The 15879-nt window shown below is 38.3% G+C and overlaps 1 protein-coding gene across 1 annotated transcript in view; it reads left to right on the top strand.

The window, feature by feature from the left end:
- The window catches only part of PER3 (period circadian regulator 3), a 64089-nt gene that overhangs the window by 36094 nt on the left and 12116 nt on the right, over window positions 1-15879 (top strand). The window contains 4 exon segments of the mRNA XM_029227559.1: window positions 7481-7723; window positions 8061-8465; window positions 8468-8730; window positions 10394-10502. Coding sequence (XP_029083392.1) covers window positions 7481-7723; window positions 8061-8465; window positions 8468-8730; window positions 10394-10502 — 1020 coding nt within the window.

Below are 15879 nucleotides of genomic sequence, written 5' to 3'. Positions count from 1 at the left end.
CACCGCAACTAGAGAAAGCCCACATGCAGCAACGAAGACCCAACGCAGCCAAAAATAAATAAATTAAGTAAATAAAATTTTTTTAATTAAAAAAAAAACGCCCTGCAGGGATTTGAATTGATATATTGAATCTATGTATCAACTTGGGGAGAATTGATATCTTAAAAATGTAGAGTCCTCTAATCCATGAACCTGGTATATCTATTCATTTATTTAGGTATTCTTAAATTCCTCACAGTAATAGCTTACAGTTTTCAGTGTACAGATCTTGCATATCTTTTGTCAGTTTTAACCTCAAGTATTTCATATTATAAATAGGATTATTTTTAATGTCAGTTTCCAGTTGTTTGTTGCTAGTATTTAGAAATATAATTGATTTTTGTATATTAATCTTTTATTCTACAGGCTTGCTAAACTCACTTATTAGTTCTAGAAACTTTTTGTCAATTCCATAGGATTTTCTACATGTATGATCATGTCTATGAAAGTCAGTTTTACTTCTTTTCCAATCTTCTTTTTAATCTTTTGTTTGTTTGTTTTTTGCCTTCTTGAACTGGCTAGAACCTCTAATAAATATTGAATAAAAGTTGCAAGAGCAACTATTCTTATGTTTTTCCTGATCTTGGAGAAAAAACATTAATTATGTTAGTCCTAGGTTTTTCATAAATGTACTTTATCAAATTGAGGACGTTCCCTTCTATTCCTAATATCCTCAGAATTTTTTTTATCAGAAATGGATGTTGGATTTTGTCAAATCTCTCCATCTGTTGGGATGATCATAAGATTTTTCTTTTTTAGTTTCTTTTTCAGTTTGTTAATATGATGAATTAACTATTTTTATTTCATTCAGTTTATTTAAACTGAAAAAAAAAACCAGTTCACCCATTTCACCCACCCCCCACCTCTGGCAACCACCAGTCTGTTATCTGTATCTGTGAGCTTGACTTTTTTAAGTAATTTATTTTTAGATTCCATATATAAGAGAGATCATATGATATTTGTCTTTCGCTGTCTGACTTATTTTACTTAGCATAATGCCATCAAGGTCCATCTATGTTGTTTAAATGGCAAGATTTCATCCTTTTTTATAGCCGGATAATATTCCTGTATGTATGTGTGCGTGTGTGTATAGACCAGAGGTTCTCTGTACATATCCATTGATGGATATTTAGGTGGTTTCCATGTGTTGGCTGTTGTAAATAGTGCTCCAGTGAACGTGGAGGTGCATTTATCTTTTCAAATTATTGTTTTTGTTTTCTTCAGATAAATACCCAGTAGTGAAATTGCTGGTTCATATGATAGTTCTAATTTTTTGAGGAACCTCCGAACGGTTTTATAAAGTGGCTGCAGCAGTTTACATTCCCACCAACAGTGCACAAGGGTTCCCTTTTCTCCACATCCTTACAAACACATTATTATTATTACTTTGGCTTTTGACCAATCTTCTTTTATCTTATTTTTTTTAATTTTTTAATTTTATATTGGAGTGTAGTTGATTTACAATGTTGTGTTAGTTTCAGGTATACTACAGCAAAGTGATTCAATTGTACATATGCATATATCTATTCTTTTTCAGATTCTTTTTCCATATAAGTTATTACAGAGTATTGAGTAGAGTTCCCTGTGCCATACATAGGTCCTTGTTGATTATCTATTTTATATATAGTAGTTTGTATATGTTAATCCCAACCTCCTAATTTATCCCTCCTCCTCCCCCACCTTTCCCATTTGGTAACCATAAGCTTGTGTTCTAAGTCTGTGAGTCTGTTTCTGTTTTGTAAATAAGTTCATTTTATCATTTTTTTAGAGTCCACATGTAAGGGACATCATAAGATATTTGTCTTTCTCTGTCTGACTTACTTCAGTTAGTATGATCATGTCTAGGTCCATCCGTGTTGCTGCAAATGGCATTATTTCATTCTTTTTTATGGCTGAGTAATATTCCATTGTGTATATGTACCACATCTTCTTTATCCATTCCTCTGTTGATGGACATTTAGGTTGCTTCCATGTCTTGGCTGTTGTGAATACTGCTGCTGTGAACACTGCTGTGCATGTATCTTTTTGCAGTTTTTGTCTTTTCTGGATATATGCCCAGGAGTGGGATTGCAGGATCATATGGCAACTCTAGTTTTTAAAGAACCCCCATACTGTCCTCCACAGTGGCTGTATCAATTTACATTCCCACCAACAGTGTAGGAGGGTTCCCTTTTCTCCACACCCTCTCCAGCATTTATTATTTGTAGACCTTTTGATGATGGCCATTCTCACCAGTGTGAGGTGACATCTCATTGTAGTTCTGATTTTCATTTCTCTAAGAATCAGTGACGTTGAGCATCTTTTCATGTGCTTCTTGGCCATATGTATGTGTTTTTTGGAGAAATGTCTTTTTAGGTTTTCTGCCCATTTTTAAATCAGATTGCTTATTTTTTTGTTGTTTTGGCTGTTGAATTGTATGAGTTCTTTATATATTTTGGATATTAGCCACTTACCAGGTATATGATTTGCAAATATTTTCTCCCATTCAGTTGGTTGCCTTTTCATTTTGTTGATCATTTCCTTTGCTGGGCAAAAGTTTTGTTCTTCTTTCTCAAGATTGCTCTGGCTGTTCAGGGTCTTCGATGTTTCCATGCAAATTTTTCGACTGTTTGTTCTGTTTCTCTGAAAAATGCTATTGGAATTTTGATAGAGATTGCCTTGAATTTGTATATTGCTTTGGGTAGCATGGACATTTTAACAATATTGATTCTTCCAGTCCATGTGCACGAAATATCCTTCCATGTATTTGTGTCTTCTTCAATTTTAAATGTTAAAATATCTTTGCATTCCTGGGTTAAACCCCACTTGGTCATGATGTATTTCCTTTTTTATATATTGGATTCATTTTGCTAAAATTTTCATAAGAATTTCGAGATCTATGTTTATGAGAGCTATTGGTCTGTCATTTTGTTTGCTTTTGTTTTAATGACTTTGGTTTTGGTATCAGGATACTCCTGGCCTCATAGCATGAGCTGGGAAGTGTTTTGTTCTCTTCAGTTTTCTAGAAGACTTTATGTAGAATTGGTATTTTTTCTTCCTTAGATGTTTGCTCAAACTCACCAGTAAAGCCATCTGGGCTTGAAGTTTTCTTGGTGGAGAAGTTTTTAACTACAAATTCAATTTTTTAAGTAGATTTGGGGCTATTCAGGTTTTCTACCTCTTGTTGAGTGATCTTTGTTAGTGTGTATGTCCCAAAGAACTGGTCGATTTTGTCTGAGTTGTCAAGTTTATTGGAAAAAGTTGTTTATAATGTTCCCTTATTATTCTTTTGATGTCTAGTGATAGTAGGGTCTCTAGTGATGTTTCCTCTATCATTTCTGAAATTGGTAACTTATATCTGCTCTTTTTTTCCTCATCAGTCTTGCTAGAGTTTAATCAATTTTACTGCTCTCTGCAAAGAGCCAGCTTAAAATTTTACTGATTTTCTCTCTTTATTATTTTTCTGTTTTCTACAATACTTAACAGATTTTTACTCTGATCTTTCTTATTTGCTTTCTTCTGCTTACTTTTGTTTTACCTTGCTCTTGTTTTTCCAGTTTCTTAAGATGGAAGCTGAAGTCATTGATTTCAGATATTTCTTCCCTAGTGGATTTTAGTGTAAATTTTCCTTTTACTCTCAGCTGCATTTCACACATTTTGATGTATTTCATTTCATTTTCATCATGTTCAAGTGCTGCCTAATATCCCTTTTTATATCTTCTTTGAAATCATTTACATTATCACAAATGTCATATATATATATATATCATCATATATTATTTAGAAAGCATATTTAGAGATTTTCCAGACCTCTTTATGTTATTGATTTCTAATTTAATCCCATTTTGGCCAGAGAAAATACAAAATTTGAATTCATTTAAATTTATTGAGGCTTGTTTTATGGTCTGTATATGGTCTATCTTGGTAAATGTTCTGTATGCACTTGGAAAGGATGTTTATTCTGCCCACTGTATGAACTAGGTCAGGTTGGTTGATAGTCTTGTTCAAGTCTTCTCTATCCCCCAGTTTTCTGAATCCTTGCTGTACCTCAGGAGGAGTGTTGAAGTCTCTGGCTGTAATTGTGGGCTTGTCTATTTCTCCTTGCCATTTTATCAGTTTTTGCTTCATGCATTTTGAAGCTTTCTTACTTTGTGCATACATGTTTAGAATTGCTGTGTCCTTTTGATGAATTTATCCTTTTATCATTGTGAAATGACCTTCTTATCCCTTGTCTATTCTTTGCTCTAAAATATACTTTGTCTTATGTTACTATATTCACTCCAGCGTTCTTTTTTTTTCTTTTGATTAGTGTTAACATGTTATATCTTTTTCCACCCTTTACTTTTAACCTATGTATATCTTGGTATTTAACGTGGGCTTTATTTTAGTGGTTGCTTAGAGTTTATGATGTATATATTTAATTTTTGCCAGTCTACCTTCTGAGATATTATACCACTTAATGCATAGTATAAGGACGTTAAAGTACTATACTTCCAGTTCCCCCCTTTGGCCTTTGTCTATTGGCATATATTTCTACATATGTTAGAAATCCCACACTACATTGTTATGCTTACTTACATAGTTATTATCTTTGAAAGAGGTTTAAATGTTTACCCCTGTAGTTACCTCTTCCAGTGCTTTTCATTCCTTTACGTAGATTCATCTGATGTCACTCTCCTTCTGCCTGAGGGTGTTCCTTCTCTTCCTCTTGTAGTACAGGCCTACTGATGATGAATTCTTCCCATTTTTGTATGTCTGAAAATGTCTTTATTTCACCTTCTTGTTTTAAAGACATTTTATCAGAGTGTAGAATTCTAGGTTGACAGTGTTTATCTTTCAGTACCTTAAAGATGCTGCTCCACTGTCTTCTCATTTGCAGGAAGTCTGCTGTCATATGTACTGTTTGCATGTCTTTTTTCTGGCTACTTGTAAGATTTTCTCCTCATCATTAATTTCAAGAATTTGAGGGACTTCCCTCATGGTGCAGTGGTTAAGAATCTGCCTGCCAATGCAGGGGACATGGGTTTGATCCCTGGTCCAGGAAGATCCCACGTGCCATGGAGCAGCTAAGCCTGTGCGCCACAACTACTGAACCTGCGCTCTAGAGCCCATGAGCCACAACTACTGAGCCCGCGTGCCACGACTGCTGAAGCCCACGTGCCACAGCTGCTGAAGCCCGCGCACCTAGAGCCCGTGCTCCGCAACAAGAGAAGCCACCTCAATGAGAAGCCCGCGCACTGCGGTGAAGAGTAGCCCCCCGCTCACCACAACTAGAGAAAGCCCACGCACAGCAACGAAGACCCAACACAGCCAAAAATTAATTAATTAATTAATTTTTTAAAAAAAGAATTTGATTGTGATGTCCATGATGTAGTGTTCTTCATGTTTTTTGTGCTTGGAGTTCATTGAGCTTCTTGGATTTGTAGGTTTAGAGTTTCCATCAAATAGAAAAAAATGTTTTCCATTATTTTTAAAATATTTTTTCTGTTTCCCCTTTTTCTGGGACTCAAGTTACAGGTATATAGGCTGCTTGAAGTTGTCTCACAGTCCACTGATGCTCTGTTCATTTAAGTCTTTTTCAATTTTTTAGGTCTTTGTTTCATTTTGGGACAGTCTCTGTTGCTATGTCTTCAGGTTCACTAGTATTTTCTATTACAATATCTAATCTGTTGTTATTTCCATTCAGTATATTTTCCAACTCACATATTTTAGTTTTCATTGCAGAAGTTCTGTTTGGATGTTTTTAATATATCTTCCATGTCTTTATATAACATATTTAATCTTCCCTGTGGCTGTATGGAATACAGTATAATAACTATTAACGTTCTATCTGCCGATTCTAACATCTCTGTCAGCCCAGGGTTGGTTTTGCTTGATTAATTTTTCTCCTTATTGTGGGTTGTATTTCCCTGCTTCTTTGCATGCCTAGTCCTTGATTGGATGCCAGGTACTGTGATTGGGTGCTGAATATTTCTGTATTGCTGTGAGCACTGTTGAGCTTTATTCTGGGACCCAGTTAAGCAATGTGGAAACAGATTGGTCTTTTCAGGCTTTGCTTTTAAAATTGGTTAGGCTGGACCAGAGCAGTGTAGGGTAGGCCTAATTCTTCTCTGCTACTGAGGCAAGACCCTTCAGAGCATTCTACCCAATGCCCATGGATTATGAGATTTTTCTAGTCTGGCTGTTGGGAGTGAGCCCTGTTCTCCAGGTGGTGTGAGCTTCGGTCTGATCCTTTCAGGTGATTTTTTTCCTCCCATCTGTGCACTGGTGAGGACTCTGGGGTCCCTGCAGCTGTCTGGAGTCCTCTCTGTGCAGCTGTCCTCTACACTTCTCTTCCTGAAAACTCCAGCCACCATGGCCTCCCCAGACTCTCAGCTCTGCCTCTGATCTCAGGGATCCCACAAGGCTCACCTGGTTTCCCCACCTTGCTCCTCAGAAACTCTCAAGGCAGTAAGCCGGGCAGATATGGGGCTCACCTTGTTTTCCATCCCTTAAGAGTCACTCTCCTTTGTTACCTGATGTTCAGTGTCTTGGAACTTATTGTTTCATATATTTAGTCCCTTCCTGGTTGTTTCAGGTGGGAAGGTCAGTCTAGTCCCTGTTCCTCCATCTTGGCCAAAATCCGAAGTCCTTCCGCTATGTTGACTTACACTAGTCAGTGCCTGTTTCTGGAAGCGGAATGGGGGCATGCCCACCCACACCTCAGTACCACACAGCAGGGGAGAGGTGGAATGGACACTGGGAGAACCCACCAGTGTCCACCATAAAGTCTTTTGTACCTGGAAGAAGTAATGTTTAGAAGCAACTCAGCATCCATCTACAGATGCTTACTTTAGTAAAAAGTCATAAATACATCATATGTGATGCACTGATAAAAGGGATATTGTTAAATGAAAAAACACATTGCAGGCTAGTGTACAAGATTATATGCCGTTTGGGTAAACATGGAGGTGAAGAATAAGAATCTGTATTCATGCTTACTTATAGATGTGTAAAGAAAGTAGACAGATATATAAGGAAATAAAAGAAATGGTTTTCTGTGGGGAGAATAAATGAGAACTAGGCAGATTGTGTACGGGGATAGGGAGAAGCTAGTAAATGTCTTTCTAATACATGCTGATTTTTGAACCACGTGGATATATTACATATTAAGAAAAATAAATCCAAACATAACAATTTCTTGGAGAATTCAGGGAGATAGAAGAATATTTACAATGAAAGCAAGATTTAAATAAGTATGTACATTGAGTATTACAACTCTAAAACATATATACAAGTGTACAAAGAGTATAAAGAAAGGCAGAAAAATTAAAAATTTATCTGCTAGATTGATGAAGGTTTTATGTTCCAGCTGTTGTAATGATTGTAAACATTTCTTGAAAGATAACTAAATTAGTGAAAGTAAATAAATGCAAAATAACTGGTAGGAGTTAAAATTAAATGTCTTCCTCCACTTCATCAGAATTGAGTCCAGCAGAGCTTGGCACCCTGCCCTGTGAGCCCTGGACCCTCAGCACACACCCAGCTCCACTGGCCTCAGAACAGTTTAAACACATAGGGCTCACAAAAGCTGTGCTGTCAGCCCACACGCAGAAGGAAGAACAGAGTTATGTGGATCAGTTCCGGGACAGGATTCTGTCATCGCCCTACGGCTCCTATCTTCAGCAAGAAAGCAGAAGCAAAGCTACATATTCAGATGTTCAAGGTAGTTAAATTTTTAAAAATATATTCCCTTTATCAACATAGTTGTCAAATTTATAAATCATACGTGAGTACTGGGAGATACGGAGTGGAGTATAGGAGTTTTGCTTGTAAGAAACTGATTGAGAGATACTGAAATAAGTTTATTTTATAGCAACAGCTTTTACCCAGGATCTTGTTCATCTTTTCAGAGCTATTTTCTGTCATCCCTGCAGTGGACATAGTTACTATCGGCCAATGTTTATTCCTTGTAAAATCTACTTAGAATTACCTATCAACATTGTCCTTCTCTTCTGTTCTGGCTTAGTTTTCTGTAACATGCCTTCCTCTTTACCCTTCAGGAGATTCTGCTTCCAAGCCTACCCGATCCGCTGGTTGCAGGAAGGGGAAGCACAAGCGTAAGAAGCTGCTCATGTGGTCAGACAGCAAGGGCACTAAGGATGACTTCTGTCCCCACCTCATAGGAGAGGCCCAGGATGGACAGCCCTGGTGCCCTTCCTCCACCTCCTCTCCTTATGCCTCTGGCCCATTGCTCCAGGCTGCAGTGGTGGTTCCCAGCCAGGCACCTTGCCTCGTCCAAGCCCTTCCCCTCCCAACCATGACCTCCCTGGGGAGAGAACGTGCAGCCTCAGAAACTGTGTTGCAGAGTCTGCCTGAGCCGCCTTTCCCCAATGGCTTGCAGTCTTTCCCAGCTCTGCCCTCTGCTTGCTTAGATACTTTTATGAACATCTTCCTGCATGACCCCCCATCTGTCCTCTCTTGTTACCACCATTCTCCCCATATCCATTCTTGGGAACAGCAGGCTCTTCTGAAATACCCGCCTCGGTATCAGCAGTGCCTCCAAATCCAGGCCCACCATCTTCAGCCATCAGCCAAAGGAGCGGTGAGGGAAAGTGGGGGACCCAGAATGAAGGGCACCCCCTCATTAACTCAAAGAGCAGCTCCCCGCTCCAGCTCGACCTGCTGCAGGAGGACAGGCCCAGATCCTGTGCATCCCCAGAAGCTGAGTATGTAAGTGACACTAACTTTCAACACACAAGAGAGAAAATAAATGTGCGTCCTCTTATTAAAATTAAGGTTTTTGCACTGAGGCTCAAGACTAATGGCCTAGATGGGTAACTGTATTACAGCTGAGGTTGAGACTTTGTTCTGCAGAAACATGCAGTATATCCTTCAGACTCCATTTAAAAAGCTGCAGTGAAAGAATCTGCTGTGTCCTGAGTTCTTACATACTTTGCGAGGATTTCCCCAAAGTGCTATCTTTCAGATTTTCTTTGTGAACTGGATTTCCCCTCTGCTTTAAAATTTGATATCCAGGTATTAAACTTAAGTGTGCATTGCCTATAAAATGTGTTTTCTTACTTACAACTGGGGTTATGGGCTAGACAGGAACAAGCCATACTGATAAGACATGAATTTAGCAATTTTACTTTTTCAGACACAGTTGTAGGACACCAGGTCTGTATGGAGTGGGTGGGAGCTCATTTTTGTCATTAATTATCAGTAAAGTAGTCAGTTTATATAGTTTTATACTTACACATGTCATTTTTTAAAACGAAAAATTTTTGGTCACTTTCCTTTAACTTTTCATCTCTTTACCTAAAATGGCATTCTCAGATTTACTTGTCAGGTTACACTTTGGGATAAGACTTTCCTATCCTTAGGTATAGGATCCAAGACAACGTGAATATTTACGCAAAGTTTTTCTTCAGTCTTCCCTTCAAGGTATAATAATGATTTTAAACAAATGTTCAGAATCTGATGATCCAAATCAAGAAAGTATGCTCGATTTTGAAAGCCTGATATTAGTACACTTGCTAGAAACCTAAGGCAAAGCCTGGGCTACGGAATCAGACCTGGCTTCCAATCCCGGCTCTGCCACAGGTTAGGTGGCTTAGCTTACACAAGATATTTAACCTTTCCATGCCTTTGTTTTCTTATTTGAAAAATGGAAAGATTAAGACTTCATGGCTTTTTCTGAGGACTAAATTAAGTAATATTTATATGGCCCTTCTCCCCATGCAGTATAAGCTCAGGACAGCTGGAACATGGTTTTGTTCACTATTATATTACTAGCGTTTTGAACAATTCTTAGAACATATAAAGTGTTCAATATATGTGTTCTGAATGGCAAAAAATAATAATAAAGCACATACCTGTATGGTTCCTGGAATGTAATAGGTGCTCAAAAAGCAGTAGTATCTTTAATAAATATAAATTATAAATATAAAATATATATAATATATATATAAATTATAAATATAATTATATATATATATTATATATATTATATAATATAGGGTATATATACCTATATATATATAGGTATATATATATATACCTATATATTATACCTATATATTTTATATATATATATAATACCTATATATTATATATATATCTATATTATATATATATAATATATATAATATTATATATATAATATATATATTATAAATATAATTATATATATATATATAATTTATAAATATAAATTATTATAAATAAAGGAACTTTGACCACATTCCTGGGGGCAGGCTGAAAATGTTTTACTTCTTGGTTATGTATATACCTTTTTTTCTGTTTAACATGTGAAGCTGAAGATCTGCCAGTTATTTTGTAACAGGGTGCTTGAGGTGTTCAAATCTTTTCTTGTGTCCTTACTTTCTTGCAGCCTGTCAGTCTCAACAGTGAGAATAAGGACGATCGTTTTCCTCCCAGTGGACTGTCTACAGTGCCCCTGCATGAGGCTTCTCCGCTGGGAGCTGGTTCTGCAGCAGCAGGTAGTGGATCAAAGTGACACCTCCTTCACCCTCTGTGGTCAGGAGGTGACTAGGTAACAGGCTGTCTGGTTTTGGTCCTGGCGTGAAAGTAAAGTATTTCTTTTCTTTTTGTAAGCTTTATTGGGGTATATTTACATACAATAAATTCACCAAATTTAGGGGTACAAATCAAGAATTCTCACAGATTGTCTACATTCGTGTAACCGCCGCCACCGTCACCATATAGACCGTTTCCAGACTATGACCGTTCGTGGTCTGTCTGCCGCCCTGATCCTCCACCTCCTGGCAAGCACTGGTCTGCTTTCTGTCACTTTAATGCTGCTCTTTCTGTAACTTCATATAGATCGACTCATCCAGTTTGCAGTCTTTTGTGTCAGCATAGTGCTGTTGAGATTCATCCTTATTGTGTATATCAGTAATTTGTTCCTTTTTATGGCCCAGTGGAATTACATTGTATGGATAGCAATTCATCAGTTGATGGTTATTCGGTTGTTCCCAGTTTGGGGCTATTATGAATAATGCTGCTGTGAACATTAGTGTATGAGTCTTTTTGTGGACATATGTTTTCATTTTTCTTGGGTAAATACCTCAGAGTGAAATTGCTAGGTCACATGGTAAGTATACGGTTAACTTTATAAGGAACTGCCAGCTGTTTTCCAAAGTGGCTGTACCGTTTGCTTTCCTATCAGCCACATATGAGAGCTTCAATTGCAGTGCATCCTGGCCAACACTGGGTATTGTCCATCATTTAAATTTTAGCCATTCCAGTGTATACACAGTGATACCTCATTGTGGTTTTATTGACTGTTGATTAATGGTGATGGCTGTCTTCTTGTGTACTTATTTGCCATTCATATGTGTTCACATCTGTTGCTTGTTTTGTGGGGGTGGTTTGTTAGTTTTCTTATTGAGTAGTAAGAGTTCTGTATACATTCTGGATATAAGTCTGTTATCAAATACTTGTTTTGCAAAAATTTCTTCCCTGTTGTGTGCCTTGCCCTTTTTTTTGATCTTTTATTTTTATCTTCGTTTTGAAGAGCAAATGTTTTTAAATTTTGATGAAGTTCAGTTTATCAGTTTTTTCTTTTGTAAGTTGTGCCTTTTATGTCCTTTTTAAAGAAGTCCTTGCCTAACTAGAAGTCACTAAGATAGTCTCCTGTTTTCTCTGGGAAATTTTAGAGATTAAGCTTCTATATAGCTAAGTCTGTGATCCGTTTTTAGTTACTTTTTATATATGGTGTGAGCTCACCTCCTCTCATAGGCACACCAGAATTGCCACTATTTACGGAACATTTGTCGATGAAAAAGACCAGAACCTACTGCAAAAGATCTTCTACAACTAAAGATTTAAAGAAGGAACCACGAGATGGGTAGGTGGTGGGGAGTCGCAGTATAGGCAAGACCCATACGCTGGGTGGGTGACCCACATATGGAAGAATAATTACAATTGCAAGGTTCTCCCCAAGGAGCAAAAAGTCTGAGTCCCACATTGGGCCCCCCAGCCTGGGGGTTCTACTCCAGGAAGATGAGCCCCAAGAACTTTTGGCTTTGAAGCCCAGCGGTGCTTACTTTTGGGAGAGCCAGAGGGCTGTGGAAAATAGAGACTCCACTCTTAAAAGGCTCACAGAGAATCTCACCTGCTCCAGGACCCAGGGCAGAAGCAGTAATCTGAAAGGGGCCTGGGTCAGACCCACATGCTGATCTTGGAGAGTCTCCCCAAGAGGCAGGAAGCAATTAATTGGAGCTCACCCCTGGGGACATAGGCATGGTGGCAGCCATTTCTGGGAGCTCGTTCTGCCACATGGACTCTGTTGCTGGCAAGCGCCATTTGGGAATCCTTGTTGTAGCTTATTAGCCACAGGACGCAGCCCCACCCCACCCCCCAGCCCTAAGGCACCAGGGCTGGGACGCCTCAGGCCAAGCAACTAACTGGGCAGGGACACAGCCCCACCCAACAGCAGACAGTCAGCCTTAAGACCCCCTGAGCCCACACCTTCCCCGGGACACAGCCCTGCCCACCAGAGGGCCAAGGACCAGGCTCTACACACCACTGGGCAGGCACTAGATCTGGGACACCCAGGGCCCTGCACGCAGAGACCCTGGGACCTAGCTCCACCTACCAGAGGGCACGCACCAGACCCAGAATCCCCTATCCCAGCCACCAATGAGCCTGTTCTAGCCTTGGAACCAGCCTCACCCAACAGTGGGCGAGCACCAACCCCAGGACAACCACAGCCCCGTAGCCTGTGGACCTAGCCCACACACCAGCAACCAACCTACCAGATACACAGAAATAAAAACAGCAAGTTAGGCAGAATGAGGCAACAGAGGAACATGTTCCAAGCAAAGGAATAAGATTTAAACCCCAGAAGAGCTAAGTGAAGTGGAGATAGTCCATCTACCCAAGAAAGAGTTCAAGGTAATGATTGTAAAGATGATTAGAGAACTCCGAAGAAGAATGGATGAACAGAGAGAGAAATTAGAAGTTTTTAGCAGTTAGAAAATATAAAGAACAACCAAACAGAGGTGAAGAATACAATCATTGAAATGAAAAATACACTAGAAGGAATCAACAGTAGACAAAATGGTACAGAGGAATGGACCAGTGAGGTGGAAGACAGAGTAGTGGAAATCACTGAAGATGAACAGGAAAAAGAATAAAAAGATGTGAGGACAGTTTGAGACATCTGGCACAACACCAGGCATACTAACATTCACATTTTTGAGGTTCCAGAAAGAGAAGAGAGAGAGAAAGGGGCAGAGAACATATCTGAAGATATAATAGCTGAATATATCCCTAACCTGGGAAAGGAAACATATCCAAGTCCAAGAAGAACAGATAATCCCAAAGAGGACCACACGAAGGCACATTGCAATTAAGATGGCAAAAATTAAGGATAAATAGAGACTATAAAGAAATAATAAGTGGGAACTTCCCGAGCATGGGGAAGGAACTGGATATACAAGTCCATGAAGCTAAGAGAACACCTAATTACCTCAACACAAAAAAACCTTCTTCTCCAAGACACATCATATTAAAACTGTCAGAAGTCAATGGCAAAGAAAGAATTTTAAAGGCAGCCAGGGGAAAAAGGATGATAACCTGCAAAGGAACCCCCATTAGGCTATCAGCAGTTTTCTCAACAGAAACAATCTAGGCCAAGACGGAGTGGAATGACATTCTCAAAATACTGAAATATAAAATCTGTCAGCTAAGAATACTCTATCCAGCAAAGTTACCCTTCAGATATGAAAGAGAAGTAAAGGCTTTCCCAGACAAACAAAAGCTGAGGAAGTTCATCACCACTAGACCTGCCTTACAAGAAATGTTCAAAGGAGCTCTTCTGCCTGAAATGAAAAGACAAAAGTACACAAAACCTTGAGTTAGGTAAAATAGAATCAGAAAAATCACAACTCAGTCAGAATAGGTTTTTAAGCACATTATTACAGCATAAAAGTTAAAAAGAAGGAAAGCAGTAAAAATAACTATAGCTACTTCAATTTGGTAACAAGCTGACAACTTAAAAAGGGATAATTTATGACAACTAGAACATAAAAGGGGAAGATGAAAGGGACAGACCTGTATAGGTAAGTGAAGATAAGGTGCTCTCAGCATAAAAAGGACTATTTTATCTATGAGATATTTTGTGCAAACCTCATGGTAACCACAAAACATAAATCTAGAGCAGAGGCACGAAACATAAAAAAAAAAAACTGAGAAGAACATCATACAAAACCACCAAACCAAAATGGCAGACAGAAACACAAGGAAAAGAAACAATGGGGAAATAGAGCAACCAGAAAACAAAAGATTAAAAGGCAGTAGTACTAAGTCCCCATTTGCCAATAATCACCATAAGTGTAAATGAATTGAATTCATCAGTCAAAAGTCACAGAGTGGCTGGATGGATTACAAAACAAGACCCAACTATACACTGCCTCCAGGAGACCCATCTCAGCTCAACAGACAAACATAGACACAAAAGAAGGGATGGAAGATGATACTCCAAGCAGATGGCAGCCAAAAGAAAGTGGTATAGCCATACATATATCAGACAAAATAGACTTCAAGCCAAAAAAGGTAACGAGACAAGATGGACATTATATAATGATGAAGGGGACAAGTCATCAGGAAGATATAACAGTTATTAATATTTATGCACCTAGCATAGGAGCATTAAAATATACAAAGCAATTATTAACAGACCTAAAAAGAGAAATTTGCAGCAACACAATAACAGTAGGGGACTTTAAAACTCCTCTTACATCAATGAATAGATGTCCTGTGAACAAGGAAACAGTGGTCTTAAATGAAACATTAGACCAGATGGATTCATGGATTTGTATAGTCAATTCAAATGCAGCAGAATACACATTCTTCTCAAGTCCACATAGAACTTTCTCAGGGATAGATCATCTGTTGGCACACAAAACAAGTCTCAGTGCATTTAAGAAGATGGAAATCATATCATGCATTTTTTCTAATCACAGTCGTGTGAAACTACAAATCAACTATGAGAAGAAAGCTGGAAAACTCACAAATATGTAGAGACTGAACAACATGCTACTGAACAACTATTGAGTCAGTGAAGAAATCAAAGGAGAAATCAAAAACTACCTGAAGACAAATGACAATACAACATGACAAAGCCTACGGGATGCAGCAAAAACAATACTAAGAAGAAAGTTTATAGCAATCCAGGCCTACCTCAAGAAACAAGAAAAATATCAAACAGTCTAACTTTACACCCAAAGGAACTAGAAAAAGAAGAACAAACGAAGCCCAAAGTCAGTAGAAGGAAGGACATAAAGATCAGAGTCAGAAGAAATGAAATAGACACAAAATTGACAGACCTTTAGCTAGACTCACTAAGAAACAAAGGGATAAAGCTCTGATAAAGAAAACCAGAAGTGAAAGAGGAGAAATACGATACCATAGAAATACAGAGGATTAGAAGAGTATATTGTGAACAGCTACATGCCAACTACCTGGACAACCTAGAAGAAATGGGCAAATTCTTAGAATCATACAGCTTTATAAGAGTGAATCATGAAGAAATGGAAAATCTTGATAGATTGATTACTAGTAAAGAGAGTGAAACAGTAATCAAAGACGTCGCAAAAAAACAGAAGTCAAGGACCAGACAACTTCACAGGTGAATTCTCCCAAACATTCAAAGAAAATTTAATACCTATGCTTTTCAAAACTCTTCCCAAAAACTGAAGAGGGGGAAACACTTTCCAACTCATTTTACAGGGCCATCATTGCCTGATGCCAAAACCGGACAAGGACAGCACACAAAAAAAGAAGATTACAGGCCAACATCTCTGAAGAACCTAAATGTAAAAATCCTGAAAAAAGGTTAGCAAATACATT

The sequence above is a fragment of the Monodon monoceros genome, unplaced genomic scaffold, assembly GCF_005190385.1.
Source record: "Monodon monoceros isolate NGI ecotype Baffin Bay Population unplaced genomic scaffold, NGI_Narwhal_1 Super_Scaffold_18, whole genome shotgun sequence".
NCBI lineage: Eukaryota > Metazoa > Chordata > Mammalia > Artiodactyla > Monodontidae > Monodon > Monodon monoceros.
This window is presented reverse-complemented; position numbering and strand designations above follow the sequence as displayed.